Raw genomic sequence first — 18,549 nt, forward strand, 5'->3', positions numbered from 1 at the left:
TGTGTTCAGGAGGAGGCTACAGCCAGCGACTGCTGTTTCACACTCTGTTATACTGTGTGTTCAGGAGGAGGCTTCAGCCAGCGACTGCTGTTTCACACTCTGTTATACTGTGTGTTCAGGAGGAGGCTACAGCCAGCGACTGCTGTTTCACACTCTGTTATACTGTGTGTTCAGGAGGAGGCTACAGCCAGCGACTGCTGTTTCACACTCAGTTATACTGTGTGTTCAGGAGGAGGCTACAGCCAGTGACTGCTGTTTCACACTCTGTTATACTGTGTGTTCAGGAGGAGGCTACAGCCAGCGACTGCTGTTTCACACTCTGTTATACTGTGTGTTCAGGAGGAGGCTAAGCCAGCGACTGCTGTTTCACACTCTGTTATACTGTGTGTTCAGGAGGAGGCTTCAGCCTGCGACTGCTGTTTCACACTCTGTTATACTGTGTGTTCAGGAGGAGGCTAAGCCAGCGACTGCTGTTTCACACTCTGTTATACTGTGTGTTCAGGAGGAGGCTTCAGCCTGCGACTGCTGTTTCACACTCAGTTATACTGTGTGTTCAGGAGGAGGCTACAGCCAGCGACTGCTGTTTCACACTCTGTTATACTGTGTGTTCAGGAGGAGGCTACAGCCAGCGACTGCTGTTTCACACTCTGTTATACTGTGTGTTCAGGAGGAGGCTTTAGCCTGCGACTGCTGTTTCACACTCTGTTATACTGTGTGTTCAGGAGGAGGCCACAGCCAGCGACTGCTGTTTCACACTCTGTTATACTGTGTGTTCAGGAGGAGGCTACAGCCAGCGACTGCTGTTTCACACTCTGTTATACTGTGTGTTCAGGAGGAGGCTACAGCCAGCGACTGCTGTTTCACACTCTGTTATACTGTGTGTTCAGGAGGAGGCTACAGCCAGCGACTGCTGTTTCACACTCTGTTATACTGTGTGTTCAGGAGGAGGCTACAGCCAGCGACTGCCGTTTCACACTCTGTTATACTGTGTGTTCAGGAGGAGGCTACAGCCAGCGACTGCCGTTTCACACTCTGTTATACTGTGTGTTCAGGAGGAGGCTTCAGCCTGCGACTGCTGTTTCACACTCTGTTATACTGTGTGTTCAGGAGGAGGCTTCAGCCAGCGACTGCTGTTTCACACTCTGTTATACTGTGTGTTCAGGAGGAGGCTTCAGCCAGCGACTGCTGTTTCACACTCTGTTATACTGTGTGTTCAGGAGGAGGCTACAGCCAGCGACTGCTGTTTCACACTCTGTTATACTGTGTGTTCAGGAGGAGGCTTCAGCCAGCGACTGCTGTTTCACACTCTGTTATACTGTGTGTTCAGGAGGAGGCTACAGCCAGCGACTGCCGTTTCACACTCTGTTATACTGTGTGTTCAGGAGGAGGCTTCAGCCTGCGACTGCTGTTTCACACTCAGTTTGTTTGAGCAGCTGTGGCACTTTTCCAGGTCATATTCTGAACATTTGTGACATCAGTCTTTTTCTATTCTCTATATGATTGACTCAGGTTAAGATAACAATGTGACCAAAAGTTCCAGAATGTACAGTGGGTGGGAGTAGCACTGACCTTTGATCCTATTGCTGCTGGGTCGTCGTTGTCAGAGTGAACATATGATATGATAGCCTGTATTTATTTAGCGTCTTCTAATCCCCCACCCAACCATACCGCACCACCATACCACAGAAATGACCCAGAAGGCTCTGCTGCCCATGGGAGCCAAGACACAATGTTTGTGTCCCAAATGGTACCCTATGATCTATGAAGTGCACGACATAAGGAATAGGGAGCCATTTGGGACGCGAGATCCGTTCCAGGCTGATACAGGCTGTCTGTGCTGACTTCATACTTCACAAGACATTATCTCATGAGTACGTTGCCAAAAGCACTGGAATTACCACTTGACCATCTTTTTTAAGGGAAAGTATTTTCTGACTGTGGTGTGGAGGCTTGTCATTATTGTTGGGCTCTCGATATAATTACCAGACGTTACGAGGTGCTGTGCTGCCAGGGACAGAGGGCCTGTCACACATGGCTATCATTATCTTCCTGGAGAGCTTTCTGGCTGACAGAGACATTTTGAATAATCTTTTCTATGAGGCGTATGACTCCATCTGCAGCACAAATTACACCCTGTACCCTATATAGTGCACTACTTTTGATCAGGGCCCATAAGGATCTGGTCATAAGTAGTGTACTATATAGGGTGCCATTTAGGATGCAACCTCAGAAATGAATCTGAACACAACACGTTCTGCTTCATATTAGCCCCTTGTTTTCCTGCTGCTGCTGTAAACAAATGTTGCTGTGATGCTGCTGTCTTCAGCTGTTTCTATGTGACCGTAGTCTCTAGTCTGCAAGCCTTAATTGACTAGACCGTCCTCTCTCGGTGGAGACACAGCGGTTGTGTGAGGAAACTACAGAACATGAGCGTGGTCGGTCCAGCCAATCAAGACTTTGAAGTTATTCTTGATGAAACTACCAGGATGGACAGAAAGACATCCCGCTGTAGGATGTTACCAACAATGTTTATCCATCCCGCTGTAGGATGTTACCAACAATGTTTATCCATCCCGCTGTAGGATGTTACCAACAATATAAATCTGGGTAATACAGTTGGAGGAAGATTAGACCATTGATGAAAAGCCATTTCCCAGGCACTGACTTGCACTGTATATTACATACATTCCATTGGAAAAAAACTAGAGATTGTGAAATCTATCACCAATCATTTTTCTTTCCCCTGGATAAAAAACCCCCCATTTGTGTCCGTGCACTGATCTGAGAGACGACTCCTCCACATTCCTGGCACAGGAGCGCTGAGTAGTGTGCACCAGCACACTGTTAGTCACACGGCTCTCAGCAAACACTCTGCCCTACTCTGGCTGGGAATAAATGGAGGGATACAGGATGAGTGTATCTCGTCTTCTGTCCGAGCCCTGCAACCACACCGTTGGATAGTAGTAGAGGCAGGTTGTGTGTCTCATAGGTTGCTTCCCAAATGGCACCCTGTTCCCTATATAGTGCCCTGGCCCACCAGTGCACTATATAGGAAACAGTGTGCCATTTGTGACGCAGACACAGTCTTGTAAAGGAAGAGAGCCGTCTGTTCTTCAACATCATTATCCTGCAGGTGTTTCTGTCCCACTCTGTTCTGCATCACATAGGCCTTCACATGTGGAGTGGAAGCTGTTTACTAGTCATGACTAGTCCGGCTTCAGGACTGTACTGGTGTCAAACGATAAGGATTACATTCTCTTCACATTGTAGTAACTTTAGCAGGTTCTCACCCTCGAAGTGACAAACACAAACTAAACAGTTGTCTGTTTTTATGAAAACATAATAAATGGCCTAATGTTTCCATCCTCCCTAACTGATGGAGCCTGGCCTGGTGCTAACCTAACCAGCACTGTTTTTCCTCCCTAACTGATGGAGCCTGGCCTGGTGCTAACCTAACCAGCACACTGTGTTTCCTCCCTAACTGATGGAGCCTGGCCTGGTGCTAACCTAACCAGCACACTGTGTTTCCTCCCTAACTGATGGAGCCTGGCCTGGTGCTAACCTAACCAGCACACTGTGTTTCCTCCCTAACTGATGGAGCCTGGCCTGGTGCTAACCTAACCAGCACACTGTGTTTCCTCCCTAACTGATGGAGCCTGGCCTGGTGCTAACCTAACCAGCACACTGTGTTTCCTCCCTAACTGATGGAGCCTGGCCTGGTGCTAACCTAACCAGCACACTGTTTTTCCTCCCTAACTGATGGAGCCTGGCCTGGTGTTAACCTAACCAGCACACTGTGTTTCCTCCCTAACTGATGGAGCCTGGCCTGGTGCTAACCTAACCAGCACACTGTGTTTCCTCCCTAACTGATGGAGCCTGGCCTGGTGCTAACCTAACCAGCACACTGTGTTTCCTCCCTAACTGATGGAGCCTGGCCTGGTGTTAACCTAACCAGCACACTGTGTTTCCTCCCTAACTGATGGAGCCTGGCCTGGTGCTAACCTAACCAGCACACTGTGTTTCCTCCCTAACTGATGGAGCCTGGCCTGGTGCTAACCTAACCAGCACACTGTGTTTCCTCCCTAACTGATGGAGCCTGGCCTGGTGCTAACCTAACCAGCACACTGTGTTTCCTCCCTAACTGATAGAGCCTGGCCTGGTGCTAACCTAACCAGCACACTGTGTTTCCTCCCTAACTGATGGAGCCTGGCCTGGTGCTAACCTAACCAGCACACTGTATGCAGTCCAAAGGGTTTTATAACCCACAAAACTGTTATTTATTTTGCATAGCATATTGTGCATACCTGTGCACGCAAACACACACACATGCACACACTTGCTGTCTGGATATGCTTGTTTTAGAACAGTTTGATGCACAGATGGTCTCCCCACAGGGGCTGTGCTACATCCCTGTGTGTGTGGCCATATGTTTGGTTGGGTCTAGCTGTCCATATGGATAGTGATGATGGTGAAAGGAGCGCGGGGTCTCTTTCTGTGAATAGGCGTGTTCCAAGGTGATTCCACACCAACGGGAGAGGATACCAATGTAAAAGCATGTTTAACATCCTTCCTCCCAATGAAGTTTCCATGTGAGAATTCCCAGAACAATCTGAGATGCCAAAAATATCTTCTGCTCACGTGGAATCTACATTTTGTTCAATCTTGCTTGAGCACAAGTCCTCTCAGGGGAGAACGTCTTTGCTAAGCTTGATCTTTATTCATCTCTTATTCTCTTTGCTTCCAAAACAAACACCCTGAGAACACACACACACACACACACACACACACACACACCACTGTAATTATTTTATCAAATTCTTCCAATGACTGGTGAGTAACAGAAGGGCATCACAATGAATATCCTGTCTGTCTCCTGAGGGGACAACCTTTACCCTCCAGCTACTGTGTGTGTGTGTGTCTGTGTGTGTGTGTGTGTGTGTGTGTTATCTCACTATTCTTCCTCCACAACACACAGGCTGCAGCAGTTCAACTTTCCCTATTTGAAATTCAGTCTCAAACCAGTATATCTTCAGCTTTCCCACCCCCTTTCTTATGCCTACGCATACAGCACACACAACCAATCATGTCATATTATTTAAGCGTGTTATAACAAGTCCTTATATCTTGAGCTTCGCCAGGACCTTAATAGGACCTTAAACTCCTCTAGAGTAGAATGCGTCAGCTCTGGGCCTGCCCTTAAGGACCTCCCACCCCCAGACAATACCCTTCCAGAATAACCAGTTATTAAAAAGAGAGCATTCTGCAAATGATCCCAAGTAGAATCATTTCATTTTGACTGTTCACCAGAGCAGAGACACAATGACCCCCCCCCCCCCCCCAAGCAATTTGCCCACACTGGAGTAAATGGAGCCGGAAGGCCAGTCAATTTTCTATGAATCAAGCCGTGTTTTGAGTTGGGAAAGTTTGTCCATAAAGTCTCTCTCCTGAGTGCTGTTTCTAGATCTATTGAACAAAGGCTTTGTGACACATCCAGTATATCCAGTATGGTTACTTCCCTAATGGCTCCCTATACCCAACCCTAGCTTCATGACCACATCCTGGTTCAACCCTAACCCTCATCCATAACCCTAACTCTAGCTTCATGACCACATCCTGGTTCAACCCTAACCCTAATCCACAACCCTAACCCTAGCTTCATGACCACATCCTGGTTCAACCCTAACCCTAATCCACAACCCTAACTCGAGCTTCATGACCACATCCTGGTTCAACCCTAATCCTAGCTTCATGACCACATCCTGGTTCAACCCTAGCTTCATGACCACATCCTGGTTCAACCCTAGCTTCATGACCACATCCTGGTTCAACCCTAGCTTCATGACCACATCCTGGTTCAAACCTAGCTTCATGACCACATCCTGGTTCAACCCTAACTTCATGGGAACAGGGTGCCACTTGGATCCAACACTGAATATGCACCTCAAAGCTCTCTGTGACTGTATGGAAATTGCCAATGATGACAACAAAACATTCAGTGTGGTTGACATGGTGATCCAGTGGACCAGTCACTCACTCAGACTAAACTTACTGTGACTGTCATTGTCTGGTTGGTTCCAGACAATGACAGTAAGCAGGTTTGGTCTGCCAGTGAGTTGTTGACTATAAATATAGTGCACTACTGAGAGTGAGAGGGCACAATGACACACCCCTCCATGCACACACGTGGCTCTTCTTGACTCTTACAGGTGGGCCTGTGGCAGCCATAGGGTAGTTAGCATGCAGCCCGTCCCCTGGGGGGGAATAGTGGGTTGGCATATTGACCCCTAGATAGATGTCCCTGGGTCTTTTTAAATGAACTCTGTCTTTTTACCTTTTTTAATGTGATTCATTGTTCACACATGCAGTTACTCCAGCTGTCTGTGAGATCCTTCCGCCGCGAACCGTAGAGAGCTGTGATGTATTAAGGACACTTTCCATCATTCCACCTGCTTCAGTATTACTAGCTCCATTTACACTGATTCCTGACTGCGTGTCGGTGAGATCCTTCTGCCGGGAACCGTAGAGATGTGATGTATTAAGGACACTTTCCATCATCATTCCACCTGCTGCAGTATCACTAGCTCCATTTACACTGATTCCTGACTGAGTGTCTGTGCGGTAGCAGAGGACTTAAGCCTACAGTAGGTTTCTACGTTTCTGGGATGGTTGACATGCACAGCCTTGCCAGCTGAAGATCCATAGTATAGCCATACTAATTAATTAGTCATGTCCTGTTACAGTATACAAGCATATGTCAAGGTACTTATGGTGCATATAGTAGGTAGTATATTATGCAGGAGGAAGTTGTACCAACGTATGAGTTAGTAAGGGAATAGGGTGGGCATGATGACGGAGTACAAGGAGTAAGAAATGGTGGTTACATTTTCCTTCACTAAACACAAACCTCAACCGTTCATGCAATTAAAGTACACATTTCTCCTCAGGTTCCAGTAGATCTCATGGGTATTGGGCTGGAAATTGCATTTCCACATGTTTTAATTTGCTTTGTCCTTGGGTAATGAATACTGTGTGTCATCATGGCATAACGCTTGCCTTTAAAGGTGTTTTATAAAGATGGATCTATCTGTGAAGAAGGGATATATCCCTGCGCTGCACCAGGTGCTATAGATCTGTTGTGTGGCAACTATATTCACTCACTGAGCAATGAGTAGCTCAAGAGGCTTCACAGTGTGAATAAACCCTGTGTATAATTATGCTGGTCTAGCAGAATAACTAGACTGAGATGTAAACAACCCTGAAATAACCATGGTGATGATGAGTTCATAATCCATTCAGAGGGAATGGAACTGGGACGCAGAGAGACGGACAATTCACCCAAGAAAGAATAAAACGCTTCTATATGCCCGTTGTCTAACCCCTTTACCTCCCTTCTGTCTAGTTCTGAACTGTCTCTGTCTGTTTCTCTGTCTGTCCAATTTAAGGGCTTTATTGGCATGGGAAACATATGTTTGCCAAAGCAAGTGAAATGGATTATAAAATAAAAAGTAACAGTAAACATTACACTTAGAGAATTTCCAAAAGAATAAAAACATTTCAAATGTAAGTGTGTGTGTGTGTGTGTGTGTGTGTGTGTGTGTGTGTGATACATACACCGTGTTGTAATGATGTGCAAATAGTTAAAGTACGAAAGGGAAAATAAATAAATCATAAGTATAGGTTATATTTACAATGGTGTTTGTTCTTCACTGGTTGCCTTTTAATCTTGTGGCAACAGGTCACAAATCTTGCTACTGTGGTATTTCCCCCAATAGGTATGGGAGTCTGTCTTTCTCTCTCTCTCTGACCACTAACCCGCCTCCTGTGTTGTCGTTTCAGATCCTGAGGATTACCAACCGCCCATATGGAAGTCTTACTGTAAGTGTCTGAAGTACTGTTTATCCACTGTAAAGTCTTGGTTGTCCACCAGGAATGTGGAACGCTAGAAGCCTAGTCATCATGGCCGCCAGGCTGCTGCATGTCACTACAAAGGACTCTTATATGTGATCATATAAGGATATTAAAGCAGAAATACTCCTCTGTTACAGTTAGTGTGTACAGTAAGGCTTCTTGGGACACGCCATGCCTCAGCACAGCTTCCTGCTACTTCTCTCTCCTCTCCAGTCTTCTAACACTGGCTGAGAGAGATTTTTAGAGCTCACCAGTGGAGGCTGCTGAGGGGAGGACGGCTCTGAATAATGTCTGGAATGGAATAGTGTCCTACACAACCATGTTCATGATTCCATTCACTCCATTCCAGCCATTATTACGAGCCGTACTCCCCTCCGCAGCCTCAACTGGAGCTCACTATGTCTTCATGTCCGTGGAAGACAACCCGTGTGTGTGTCTGTGGAAGACAACCCGTGTCTGTGGAAGACAACCCGTGTGTCTGTGGAAGACAACCCGTGTGTGTGTGGAAGACAACCCGTGTGTGTGTGGAAGACAACCCGTGTGTGTGTGTGTGTGTGTGGAAGACAACCCGTGTGTGTGTGTCTGTGGAAGACAACCCGTGTGTGTGTGTGTCTGTGGAAGACAACCCGTGTGTGTGTGTCTGTGGAAGACAACCCGTGTGTGTGTGTCTGTGGAAGACAACCCGTGTGTGTGTGTGTGTGTGTGGAAGACAACCCGTGTGTGTGTGTGGAAGACAACCCGTGTGTGTGTGGAAGACAACCCGTGTGTGTGTGTGGAAGACAACCCGTGTGTGTGTGTGGAAGACAACCCGTGTGTGTGTGTCCGTGGAAGACAACCCGTGTGTGTGTGTGTGTGTGTGTGTGTCCGTGGAAGACAACCCGTGTGTGTTCGTGTCCGTGGAAGACAACCCGTGTGTGTTCGTGTCCGTGGAAGACAACCCGTGTCTTGCTGGTTGTTGTGAGTTGTCCTGACTAAAACAAACTCAGTCAGGAGTCTGCCTCCTCCTGCATGAAAAGTCTGTTGTGGGGAAGATTCAGTACAGAGACTTAACCTGTTACACTACTCCCAATGCTGTTACATTACAATGAGGAAACGGCACCGCTCCCAATGCTGTTATATTACAATGAGGAAACGGCACTGCTCCCCATGCTGTTATATTACAATGAGGAAACGGCACTGCTCCCAATGCTGTTATATTACAATGAGGAAACGGCACTGCTCCCAATGCTGTTACATTACAATGAGGAAACGGCACTACTCCCAATGCTGTTACATTACAATGAGGAAACGGCACTGCTCCCAATGCTGTTACATTACAATGAGGAAACGGCACTGCTCCCAATGCTGTTACATTACAATGAGGAAACGGCACTGCTCCCAATGCTGTTATATTACAATGAGGAAACGGCACTACTCCCAATGCTGTTATATTACAATGAGGAAACGGCACTGCTCCCAATGCTGTTACATTACAATGAGGAAACGGCACTGCTCCCAATGCTGTTATATTACAATGAGGAAACGGCACTACTCCCAATGCTGTTATATTACAACGAGGAAACGGCACTACTCCCAATGCTGTTATATTACAACGAGGAAACGGCACTACTCCCAATGCTGTTATATTACAACGAGGAAACGGCACTGCTCCCAATGCTGTTATATTACAACGAGGAAACGGCACTACTCCCAATGCTGTTATATTACAACGAGGAAACGGCACTACTCCCAATGCTGTTATATTACAACGAGGAAACGGCACTACTCCCAATGCTGTTATATTACAACGAGGAAACGGCACTGCTCCCAACGCTGTTATATTACAATGAGGAAACGGCACTGCTCCCAATGCTGTTACATTACAACGAGGAAACGGCACTGCTCCCAATGCTGTTACATTACAACGAGGAAACGGCACTACTCCCTAATGCTGTGTTACATTACAATGAGGAAACGGCACTGCTCCCAATGCTGTTACATTACAATGAGGAAACGGCACTGCTCCCAATGCTGTTACATTACAATGAGGAAACGGCACTGCTCCCAATGCTGTTATATTACAATGAGGAAACGGCACTACTCCCAATGCTGTTATATTACAATGAGGAAACGGCACTGCTCCCAATGCTGTTACATTACAACGAGGAAACGGCACTGCTCCCAATGCTGTTACATTACAACGAGGAAACGGCACTACTCCCTAATGCTGTGTTACATTACAATGAGGAAACGGCACTACTCCCAATGCTGTGTTACATCACAATGAGGAAACGGCACTACTCCCAATGCTGTGTTACATTACAATGAGGAAACGGCACTACTCCCAATGCTGTGTTACATTACAATGAGGAAGACAGACACTGTCTGTCTCTTCTAATCCTGTTTCGTCCAACATTCTTAGGATGCGTCCTCAAGTGGCACCCTGTTCCCTATTTAATGCATTACTTTTGCACCAAATATGTAAACATGTATAATTTTGTGTTCTTCACCAATAATTCTGTTATTAGAAAGTAGTGCACTATGTATGGAATAGGGTGCTATTTGGTACACACTTAGTGTCATGCACATTCCTATTGCATCACATGAGTATAGTATAATCTGTCTCCAGTAAAGCCCTTAGAATAGGTACATTACAGACAATAGGCCTAGTGTCCCCAGCTCAGCTGTGATATATTATACTGTGGCAGTCTTAACCGTAGATGTGATTTAATCTCGCTCCCTACATGGTTTTTTTCTCCATTCCATTTTCAACAGTTTCACTGATTTACACCGAGTACTCAGTCTTTAAGTACACTTCATCCATGATGGCAGCTTGGCTCAGTGCTGCTGCTGCATATGTTACTGCGCTACTCTGACTGCGTCTCAAATGAAACCCTATTTACTGTAGTACTTAGTTCTGGTCAAATGTAGTGCACTATGTAGGGGAATAGGGTGACTTTTGGGATGCATACTGTCTCCCCATTGTGTCCCAGTACTGAGATTTAATAGTCACTGTTCGTATCCTGCACTAAGGCCCTAGACTAAAGTTATGTCCCAAATGGCACCCTATTCTCTATATAGTACACTATGAGCCCTGATCTACAGTACTGCACTACATAGGGAATAGGGTGCCATTTGGGATGTATCCCTCTGTAATATTCATTGACATTCACACAGAGGGTTTGGTGATCTATGGGACCTGTCATATAAACCACTGAGAGACATTAGCCCGTGGATATCTTCGACTTCGCTAACCGCTCCTGGTGTTCCTACTGTTCCTTGTTGACTTTGCTCTGAGTTCGGCTAAAAGTGAGCCAGCCATCTTTGAATCATACTGTCATACATACAGAGACTGTATGCTGCATGTCCAATATTAGAGCAACTATAACCTTCTAACTTCCTACCGGACAGTTTTAACTCCTCAGAATCTAGTGCCCCTTCCAAGTCTGCTGGGACCACTGCACACACACGTTCCATGGTTAAAAATAGTGTTGTACATGTAGCATGTGACAGTGAGCTGCAAGAGGAGTGCATTGGGGCGTTATTAATAATTGTGTAACTCAAATAAATGATTAGACATCTGCTTGAACATATATGGCAAGGCCAGTAACTTGTCAGGTGGATGGATTATCTTGGCAAAGGAGGAATGCTCACTCACAGGGATGTAAACAAATTTGTGCACAAAATGTTTGAAAAATAATCCGGACCGGCCTGGTAGCTGTGGAGTGAAAATGGGACTTAAAGGAGATGAATACATTGGGGATGGCTGGACTGTATTGGTACTGTATGTCCAGCTGATGACCCCATACAGTGATGAATGAATACGTTACTGAACTTTATTGTCCCATAGGGAAATAATGCATGAATTAGTGTCTCTGTGTGTGTGAAGCGGTCTACAGTCTACGTAAACGGAGCTGAAGGAGGTCTGTTTGTTTTGCTGTCTACATAGTCTTTGTTCCGTCTGAATTTTTGGAACTCGACGCGAAACGGACCACCGTTGGCTCAGTTTCCGTAGACTGTGTTGCGTCCTTAAGGCTGTGTAACTCTCTCGACGCGAAACGGACCACCGTTGGCTCAGTTTCCGTAGACTGTGTTGCGTCCTTAAGGCTGTGTAACTCTCTCGACGCAAACGGACCACCGTTGGCTCAGTTTCCGTAGACTGTGTTGCGTCCTTAAGGCTGTGTAACTCTCTCGACGCGAAACGGACCACCGTTGGCTCAGTTTCCGTAGACTGTGTTGCGTCCTTAAGGCTGTGTAACTCTCTCGACGCGAAACGGACCACCGTTGGCTCAGTTTCCGTAGACTGTGTTGCGTCCTTAAGGCTGTGTAACTCTCTCGACGCGAAACGGACCACCGTTGGCTCAGTTTCCGTAGACTGTGTGGCGTCCTTAAGGCTGTGTAACTCTCTCGACGCGAAACGGACCACCGTTGGCTCAGTTTCCGTAGACTGTGTTGCGTCCTTAAGGCTGTGTAACTCTCTCGACGCGAAACGGACCACCGTTGGCTCAGTTTCCGTAGACTGTGTTGCGTCCTTAAGGCTGTGTAACTCTCTCGACGCGAAACGGACCACCGTTGGCTCAGTTTCCGTAGACTGTGTTGCGTCCTTAAGGCTGTGTAACTCTCTCGACGCGAAACGGACCACCGTTGGCTCAGTTTCCGTAGACTGTGTTGCGTCCTTAAGGCTGTGTAACTCTCTCGACGCGAAACGGACCACCGTTGGCTCAGTTTCCGTAGACTGTGTTGCGTCCTTAAGGCTGTGTAACTCTCTCGACGAGAAACGGACCACCGTTGGCTCAGTCTCCGTAGACTGCGTTGCGTCCTTAAGGCTGTGTAACTCTCTCGACGCGAAACGGACCACCGTTGGCTCAGTTTCCGTAGACTGTGTGGCGTCCTTAACCTCTTACACTTATGGTGGCGCTATTTCATTTTTGGAAGAAAAACGTTCCCGTTTTAAACAAGATATTTTGTCACAAAAAGATGCTCGACTATGCATATAATTGCTACTGTTCGAAAGAAAACACTCTGACGTGTCCAGAAATACAAATATCTTCTCTGTGTGTGCCCTTTAACGTGAGCTTCAGGCAAAACCAAGATGACTTGGCATCCAGGAAATGACAAGGATTTTTGAGGCTCTGTCTTTCATGATCTCCTTATATGGCTGTGAACGCAAGAGGAATGAGTCTGCCCTTTCTGTCGTTTCCCCAAGGTGCAGCATTGTGACGTATTTGTAGGCAGATCGTTGGAAGATTGACCATAAGAGACCACATTTACCACGTGTCCGCCCGGTGTCCTGCGCCGAAATTGGTGCGCAAAAGTCACCTGCCAGTATTTTTCCATGGGGCACAGAGAGAGAAGCAAGCTTCCATGAACTGCATGTCAATGAAGAGATATGTGAAAAAACACCTTGAGGATTGATTCCAAACAACGTTTGCCATGTTTCGGTCGATATTATGTAGTTAATCCGGAAAAAGTTTCACGTTGTAGGTGACTGCATTTTCGGTTCGTTTCGGTAGCCAGGCGCAATGTAGAAAACGGAACGATTTCTCCTACACACAGACGCTTTCAGGAAACACTGCGCATTTGGTATGTGGCTGGGAGTCTCCTCATTGAAAACATCAGAAGCTCTTCAAAGGTAAATGATTTTATTTATTTGGTTATCTGGTTTTTGTGAAAATGTTGCGTGCTACATGCTACACAAAATGCTATGCTAGCTTTGCATACTCTTACACAAATTAGTCAATTTCTATGGTTCAAAAGCATATTTTGAAAATCTGAGATGACAGTGTTGTTAAGAAAAGGCTAAGCTTGAGAGCAAACGCATTATTTTAATTTTATTTGCGATTTTCAGAAATCGTTAACGTTGCGTTATGCTAATGAGCCTGAGGCTTAGTCACAATCCCGGATCCGGGTTGGGGAGTTTCAAGAAGTTAAGGCTGTGTAACTCTCTCGACGCGAAACGGACCACCGTTGGCTCAGTTTCCGTAGACTGTGTTGCGTCCTTAAGGCTGTGTAACTCTCTCGACGCGAAACGGACCACCGTTGGCTCAGTTTCCGTAGACTGTGTTGCGTCCTTAAGGCTGTGTAACTCTCTCGACGCGTACATATCGTGTCCTCAGCAGTGCAGCCATTCTAATACTGAATATGATGCTTTTTACTTGACAGTCCATGTTTGTCTCTAACAGTGTACCGGCTCCAGCAGGAAGCTCCTCGGCCCAAGAGGATGACCTGCCCTAAGGAGGTCAGCACTGCACCTCTTTAAAGATTATAAGCTTACAAAATATAGACTACAGTACTTTGTGATAGGATGCCTGATCTGTTGTGATAATGTAACGAACATTCTGATAAACTAATAATTTACCACATTGTCGTTTTCTTATCTCTAATCTGGCACTGAATGGTAAAGAGGTCCGGCAATTGGCAGAATGAAAGATGGAGAGTCACACAGAGCAAACTAGAATGCTATTTGGCCCTAAACAGAGAGTACACAGTGGCAGAATACCTGACCTGGATCTCAACAGAAGACAGGCTATGTGCACACTGCCCACAAAATGAGGTGGAAACTGAGCTGCACTTCCTAACGTCCTGCCAAATGTATGACCATATTAGAGTGACACATTTCCCTCAGATTACACAAACTCACAAAGAATTTGAAAACAAATCCAATTTTGAAAAACTCCCATATCTACTGGGTGAAATTCCACAGTGTGCCATCAAATCAGCAAGATTTGTGACCTGTTGCCACAAGAAAAGGGCAACCAGTGTAGAACAAACACCATTGTAAATACAACCTATATTTATTTCCCTTTTGGACATGAACTATTTGCACATTTCAACACTGTATATATGTATATATATACTTAATATGCCATTTGAATTTTTTAAATAAAAAAACAACTTGAGTTTGTTTACTGTACGTTAGTTTTATTTCACTTTCACTTCATTTTTGCTTGGCAATGTGAACATATGTTTCCCAAATGGAATTGGCAGAGAGACACAGACAGGCAGAGAGAGACAGACAGAAAGCAATAAATATCTGTTCCCCAACAGAGACAGGCATCCTTTATGAAACATTTATCCTTCTTGGCCAAGCCATTGAAGTGACCTTTCAACTGACTATGTCTCTGTCAGCCAATGTGTCTTTTCTCTTTCCTCTGGATTTACAGATGGAGACCAGACCCAAATATTACGGCAGAGAGTGAGTAGTGAGACTGACTTTGATTTTCATCCATATTCTAATACAGCTGCTGGGGAGACTGGCTCTAGCTGCGTGATTTATCATTAACGTCAAGCTTTACATGTGCTTAGGGTGTTGAAGCTGTGTGTGTCCGTGTGTGTGCAAGAGGATGGAGATAATTGAGTGTTAAATCCAGAGGGACAGAGACCTCAAGGTCCGTAGACGAGGCCACAGCATTGACAGGAGACTTGTGGCGGCGTTGACGGGTGAAGTGTGGCGGCGTTGACGGGAGACTTGTGGCGGCGTTGACGGGAGACTTGTGGCGGCGTTGACGGGAGACTTGTGGCGGCGTTGACGGGAGACTTGTGGCGGCGTTGACGGGAAACTTGTGGCGGCGTTGACGGGAGACGTGTGGCGGCGTTGACGGGTGACGTGTGGCGGCGTTGACGGGAGACTTGTGGCGGCGTTGACGGGTGACGTGTGGCGGCGTTGACGGGAGACTTGTGGCGGCGTTGACGGGAGACTTGTGGCGGCGTTGACGGAGACTTGTGGCGGCGTTGACGGGAGACTTGTGGCGGCGTTGACGGGAGACTTGTGGCGGCGTTGACGGGAGACTTGTGGCGGCGTTGACGGGAGACTTGTGGCGGCGTTGACGGGAGACTTGTGGCGGCGTTGACGGGAGACGTGTGGCGGCGTTGACGGGAGACGTGTGGCGGCGTTGACGGGAGACGTGTGGCGGCGTTGACGGGAGACGTGTGGCGGCGGTGACGGGAGACGTGTGGCGGCGGTGACGGGTGATTTGTGGCGGCGGTGACGTGTGGCGGCGTTGACGGGTGACTTGTGGCTCTCTCAAGGTTCCATGGCATGCTATCCAGAGAGTCTGCAGATGAGCTACTGGGAGGAGCAGAGGGGGCTTACCTTGTCAGAGAGAGCCAGAGACAGCCAGGGACACACACCTTGGCCTTAAGGTACTGTACACAGTACACACACACACACATTTACTTACGAAATGCTCTCCCCACCTGCCCACTCGCTCTACCTCTCTCTCCCCAGGTTTGGGCACCAGACCCTGAACTACAGACTGTTCTATGACGGGAAGCACTTTGTGGGGGAGAAGCGCTTTGAGACGGTCCATGACCTGGTGACGGATGGCCTCATCACCCTGTACATCGAGACCAAGGCAGCAGAGTACATCGCCAAGATGACCACCAACCCCATCTATGAACACCTGGGCTACACATCCCTGCTGAAGGACAAGATGGGGCACCGGCTGAGCCGGAGACTCACTGAACCCCATAGGGTCACCTTCCAGAGAGAGGACAGGAAGGTGAGGTATTACGGTACATCGCTTTCACATTCTTTATGTAACAAAGTGCTATGAAAAGTTACTTTGATGACATTGGTGGGGCTGGTGAGTGGTGGTGGCCCCATCGGTGGTGACTGTGGTGACGACGACGGTGGTGGCGACGACATTGGTGGTGGCCCCATCGGTGGTGACTGTGGTGGTGGCGACGGTGGTGGCGACGACGGTGGTGGTGGCCCCATCGGTGGTGACTGTGGTGACGACGACGGTGGTGGCGACGACGGTGGTGGTGGCCCCATCGGTGGTGACTGTGACGGTGGTGGCGGCGGCGGCGGCGTCGGTGGCGGCGGCGTCGGTGGTGGCCCCATCGGTGGTGACTGTGGTGACGACGACGGTGGTGGTGGTGGAGACGGTGACGGTGACGGCGGCGGTGGTGGCGGCGTTGGTGGTGGCCCCATCGGTGGTGACTGTGGTGACGACGACGGTGGTGGTGGTGACGACGACGGCGTCGGTGGTGGCGGCGTCGGTGGTGGCCCCGTCGGTGGTGACTGTGGTGACAACGACGGTGGTGGTGGCGGCGACGGTGGTGGCGGCGACGGTGGAGACGGCGACGGTGGAGACGGCGACGGTGGAGACGGCGACGGTGGTGGCGGCGTTGGTGGTGGCCCCATCGGTGGTGACTGTGGTGACGACGACGGTGGTGGTGGCGGCGACGGTGGTGGCGGCGACGATGGTGGTGGCGGCGACGGTGGTGGTGGCGGCGACGGTGGTGGTGGCGACGACGGTGGTGGTGGTGACATTGGGGACGGTGGGGGTGGTGACATTGGGGACGGTGATTCTCTCCCATAGCACCAGGTTAACTATGTATTAACATGCATCTACTACTGTTGTGTTTCCTGACTATAGTTGTGACCTGAACAGGAACAACTCTGGGCCTTTACAGTCCATAGCTAACAGACCAGAGTTTTTCCTGGTCACGCCACATGGTCTGGAAAAACTCCTGTCCCTAAAACATGTTCATTACCTTCTACTCTATCAGCATCTGCAGTAAGGATGGAGTTTTTCATTATGTAACCGTTTCTCATGAGAAAGAGACATTTATTGTCTCTGCAGGGGGGGGTTCCTTCCTGACATCCCTTCTCATTAAAGGTCATGATGACCAACAGGACTGGGATGTTATTGTGTAACAGACAGACACTGTTCTAGGGCTATAGATGAATCACACATTTCACACCATTTGTTCTCATCAACTAACTGCTGAAGGATATTGACTGTCTGTGACTCATTATATTAGCTGATGTGAAATGCTTTCATTCTACTGTGTCGGTCTAGGGTGTTGGCAAGTCCCACATCTCACCACTAGGTGGCAACACTTAGCTGTGATTAGAAATGTTATTTTTCTTCAGTCTTTGACTGTTAAACATGGTAAAATCACAAAGCCTTTCCTTCATCCATGTTTGGTTGGGTGAAGTTGTCTTGACATTCTGCTCTGTTCCTCTCATACCAGCCACACATCCCTGGCGCTTCTTGGAATATTGAACAAATCATTTAGTTCTGATTAACAGTATCCCTCCCAAATGTCACTATATTTCCTATGTAGTGCACTACCTTTTCCCTGGTAGAAGTAATGCCCTATATGGGGAATAGGGTGCCATCTGGGACGCACATGGGTCTCCATCAGTCATCTGACAGCAACAAGGCAGTTCTGTCCGAGTCAGTGGCGTTGCAAGGCGGCCGTTTCCTCTCAGCTCCTTTCCAACACCCACCAGCGCTGTGCTATTCTTGTCACTGTCTGTCCACTAGAGTTAGAGTGAAGAGGACAGAGAGCCTTAAGCCCTTACTGCAGGAGGCGGCCCTATCCCCGCGGGAGGCGGCCCTATCCCCGCGGGAGGCGGCCCTATCCCCGCGGGAGGCGGCCCTATCCCCGCGGGAGGCGGCCCTATCCCCGCGGGAGGCGGCCCTATCCCCGCGGGAGGCGGCCCTATCCCCGCGGGAGGCGGCCCTATCCCCGCGGGAGGCGGCCCTATCCCCGCGGGCTCTTAACTTGGTCAGTAGTTCATGGACTCTGACGGATTCCAACACGTTCGTAGATGAATCCTTAACATAAAACTAAACCCCTCCGGGAGGAGTCTCCATAGAATGGTCTGTATTTCTGTCAGGAAACATACAGGACCTGATATACAGA

General features: G+C 48.0%; 1 protein-coding gene across 1 annotated transcript in view; it reads left to right on the top strand.

The window, feature by feature from the left end:
* Positions 1-18,549, top strand: part of LOC135529513 (beta-chimaerin-like) — a 55,895-nt gene that overhangs the window by 4,088 nt on the left and 33,258 nt on the right. Inside the window, exons 2-6 of the mRNA XM_064958203.1 lie at positions 7,837-7,875; positions 14,070-14,125; positions 15,051-15,082; positions 15,916-16,029; positions 16,115-16,388. Coding sequence (XP_064814275.1) covers positions 7,837-7,875; positions 14,070-14,125; positions 15,051-15,082; positions 15,916-16,029; positions 16,115-16,388 — 515 coding nt within the window. The remainder of the gene's footprint in view (positions 1-7,836; positions 7,876-14,069; positions 14,126-15,050; positions 15,083-15,915; positions 16,030-16,114; positions 16,389-18,549) is intronic.

The sequence above is a fragment of the Oncorhynchus masou genome, unplaced genomic scaffold (assembly GCF_036934945.1).
Source record: "Oncorhynchus masou masou isolate Uvic2021 unplaced genomic scaffold, UVic_Omas_1.1 unplaced_scaffold_1173, whole genome shotgun sequence".
NCBI lineage: Eukaryota > Metazoa > Chordata > Actinopteri > Salmoniformes > Salmonidae > Oncorhynchus > Oncorhynchus masou.